General features: G+C 45.3%; 1 protein-coding gene across 1 annotated transcript in view; it reads right to left on the bottom strand.

The window, feature by feature from the left end:
* Positions 1-2,511: 2,511 nt before the first annotated feature.
* NTF3 (neurotrophin 3) overlaps positions 2,512-3,484 on the bottom strand; it is a 1,944-nt gene continuing 971 nt past the window's right edge. The window contains exons 2-3 of the mRNA XM_025048648.1: positions 2,951-2,970; positions 2,512-2,536 (exon numbers count right to left, since the gene is read on the bottom strand). Coding sequence (XP_024904416.1) covers positions 2,512-2,536; positions 2,951-2,970 — 45 coding nt within the window. The remainder of the gene's footprint in view (positions 2,537-2,950; positions 2,971-3,484) is intronic.

The raw sequence follows: 3,484 nt of genomic DNA, 5'->3' as shown, positions 1-3,484 counted from the left end.
TTCCCTCTCTCTTTCAGAAATCACATAGGTTGCTAGTAGTTTTGCTGAGAAGGGTTAGAAATCCTTCTCCGTGTGTCCAGTGAGGATTCAAGTCCTGTCAGTAAGACTGGGCCAGTAGACCGGTCCCCGGGGACTGTCTCCCATGGAGCAGCTGATTAATCCACATCCGCTGTGAAGTTTAGAAACTCCTACCAAAATTCCAGAATGAGAGCTCCTGCAAATTCCCCCCAAGCTAGTCATCATCGTCATCATCATCAGTTATACTCCGGGGGGTTTCTTATATGCCAAGAACTGGATGTTTTCATTACACGGCAAAACAACCTTATGAAGTAAGCACTATCCTCATGTTATCAACAAGGAAATAAAAGCTCATAAAGGTTAAACAATTTGCTCAAGTTCACACAGCCCATAAATCAAGGAACCTTAGAGACAAATGAGAGGGCAGAGAGAAGCTCCCACCGACAGCCAACAGAGCTGCTCAGTGTAGCATTCGTTAAGGAAGCGAGGACTGTCCAGTCTGGACGCTCCACCCCTCTGGAGTAGAATCTCATGATGTCGAAAGCCCCTACTAGGGCAGATAAGTTATCCAAAGATATCCAAGCAATAAGGGAAGATGAAAGAGTGACATTTTGCAGAAGCCAGACACCAGCCCACACAGCCCTTCTAGCTCAGAGCTGAGTTTAATTTTCAACCTATCGCAATGGCTGTGTGCACATAGGCTAGAAATAAGCCTTCTATGAACCTTGAAGAAAGCTCTGTCCTGGACCCATATGCCTGATATGTTGACTTTGGCAGTATCTGAATGACCTTTTATGCTAATAAAGTTACTGCAATAGAACCAGATAATGCTTCATTGCTCTGTCACCCAATATGGGAGAGACAGAGCTGTCACATGGCCTGAAGCCGGGAGTTCCTTTAGGGAATGTTTTCACTCATCCCCAGGTTCACTTTCTCCTCGGAGTTGCACTTCCCCTCAAAGCATGCTTGAGAATCACTCTTGACGGGAATGTTTTCACTCATCCCCAGGTTCACTTTCTCTCCTCGGAGTTGCACTTCCCCTCAAAGCATGCTGCTCCAGAATCACTCTTGATTTGCAGGCTAACTCTCTCCATTCAAGCCTGTTGTTTAGGGACTTTGCCTTCCCAGGGTGGGATCTGGGACCTCTGTCACGCAAGCTCATTTCCGGAGGAAGCCAGACTCTCTAGACAAGCCCTCTACCCATTTGGAATAGAGGCCTAGAAGAGCCTAAGTTCCAGCTTGAGAATTAGCCTTGGGTCAATCATAAGACTTGCATTATCCTATCAGTGGTTTTACTGTGGTTTTGATATAGGGTCATGAAGCCAGGGTACAAAAGGTTTCCATGCAGAGAACTACATTTTTTATTTCTCTAGGATTTTAATGTTCATTCCGAAATGCAATGTGCCACGCAGAAGGCGGAAAGGGATTAGTGAGGAAGAAACAAGAAATCTGTCATCATTCAAACAGATTTCAATCTATACTCTGCCACTTACCTGCTTAGTGATCACGGACAAGTTAAATCCTCAAGCCTCGGTTTCCTCACCTCTCAAGTGGAGATGATCTTGACTACTGCAAAGAATTTGTGATAACTAATGGCTACATTTAAAAGTGCCTAGCATATAGTGGGCATGCGGCAAATTCCTCATTTCCTGCCCTAATATTTTAGGCATCTAGAATCGAGTGCAGTAGAATGATGCTCCTAACCAAAGTCATTGCTATTTGCTGAGCCTGTTTCAAGTGTTCATGGTACAAAAGGACATATTTTCACTTAGGCATACGGTAGAGAAATCTTGGGGTGTGGGCTGCTCTATGTAGAGAGAGCACATGCAGGCCTTGAAGGCAAGGCAATCCAGGGAAGGCACAGGACAAGGTTTCGGGCAGTAATGGGGGCCTCCGTGATGGGATAGTGGGCACCTCGCACACCCCACGAGACGGGAGATGGGAGTCCTTAGGTTTCAAACCGAATAGGACAAACAGCTTCCCAGTGGGAAAAAGTCTTGGGGGCACACCACCAGTGTCCTCCTCAGGCCTGCCGTGGCAGGGCAGTTGTGGGCATCCCCACAGTGATGCTCTGCTGCTGTGACCCCTCTTGGGACCTCGTAGGTACCGGAAAGTTTCCTTCCATTTGAGCTTTCACATTTCAAAGTGATGAATCAACCAAAACTGATACAGAGGAACGCAACAGCTGAGAAAGGAGAGGAGAGGCAGGGAGACGGGACTATCACTCTCGAATGCCTACCCTACGCGATGAGGTCGACAGGGGTTATTTAATCAAACCCCCAGGATAGCCCTGTGAGGTAAGTGGAATCCCCATCTTTTTTATTTTTAGGCGAGGCAACCCCCGGTTGACCTCACAAATTGCAAGGACCTTATTTTTTATTTTTTACGCCTACAGCACCTGGTCTTCCTAGGTGGTCTCCCATCCAAGTACTAACAAACTTTGCTTAGCTTCCGAGATCAGACAGGATCGGGCTTCTTCAGGGTGGCATGGCCCTAGACCCCATCTGACTTCTCGAACCTGAGAAACATGGGCTCAGAAGTCTTCAAAACCTTGCCCAAGGTCACAGGGGAGAAGCTAGAATTTGAACCCAGGTCTGACTCCAAAGCATGAGCATTTTCTAACTTTTTGTGCAGCTCCAGTGGGGGCCACCAGAAGCAGAGGGAGGCCGTGCCCCCCAAAGATCTCCAATGAGTAAATTATTCATGATCCCTTTCGCTTTGCTTCTGGGTAACCACGCAATTATTCTGTTACAAATAGTTAAAGAAGTTTTCCTCTGTGCCTAAAAGGGAGAAACTCACTTACAAAAAAGCAGAACAAAAACCAAAGCCAAAAGAAATCCAACCCTTAAACCACCCCAAACAACAAACGTGCAGAGAAGACACTTCCAACACTAAAATTGCCAGGTTCACTGCTGTTGTGCCAGGACCATACCAGTGGAACAGATCATAATCCTGATTGGCGAAACCGACAGCAGAGAAAGGAGAGTGAGCTCCCGATGGTGAGCTTGCTGGCCAGGATTAAATGTGCGGCTCAAAGCTGCTGGGTTTCATTTTCAATGGAGGCGATAACAGTTCTTTTAATTAATTAATCAATCAAATATGAAGTATCCCAGGAGCGGGGGGCTATCACTACCTATATACAACTCTGACATCATCTGATTTTAACAAGTTTACTAAAACGACAGTCATGGCCTTGACAATACTGAATGCAAAATACTGGTGTACACAGATTTTACAGAGTGGCTCCCGAGAGCCGGGTCACAAAATAAGGTTTAACAGATGGGAGAGGCCTGAGTGAAGGCAAGCACACTGATTTTATTGAGAAAAAAAGCTTATATACTGTAGGGTTGCTGAAGTTTAATAAATAAAGGTCAACTTATAATATATAAAAACAATATAAACATTTATATGCTACATGCATATCATATAATTTAAAGTAATAATTTATATATGGGGAAAGATGTCA

This window comes from Pteropus alecto, unplaced genomic scaffold, assembly GCF_000325575.1.
Source record: "Pteropus alecto unplaced genomic scaffold, ASM32557v1 scaffold94, whole genome shotgun sequence".
Lineage (NCBI taxonomy): Eukaryota > Metazoa > Chordata > Mammalia > Chiroptera > Pteropodidae > Pteropus > Pteropus alecto.
This window is presented reverse-complemented; position numbering and strand designations above follow the sequence as displayed.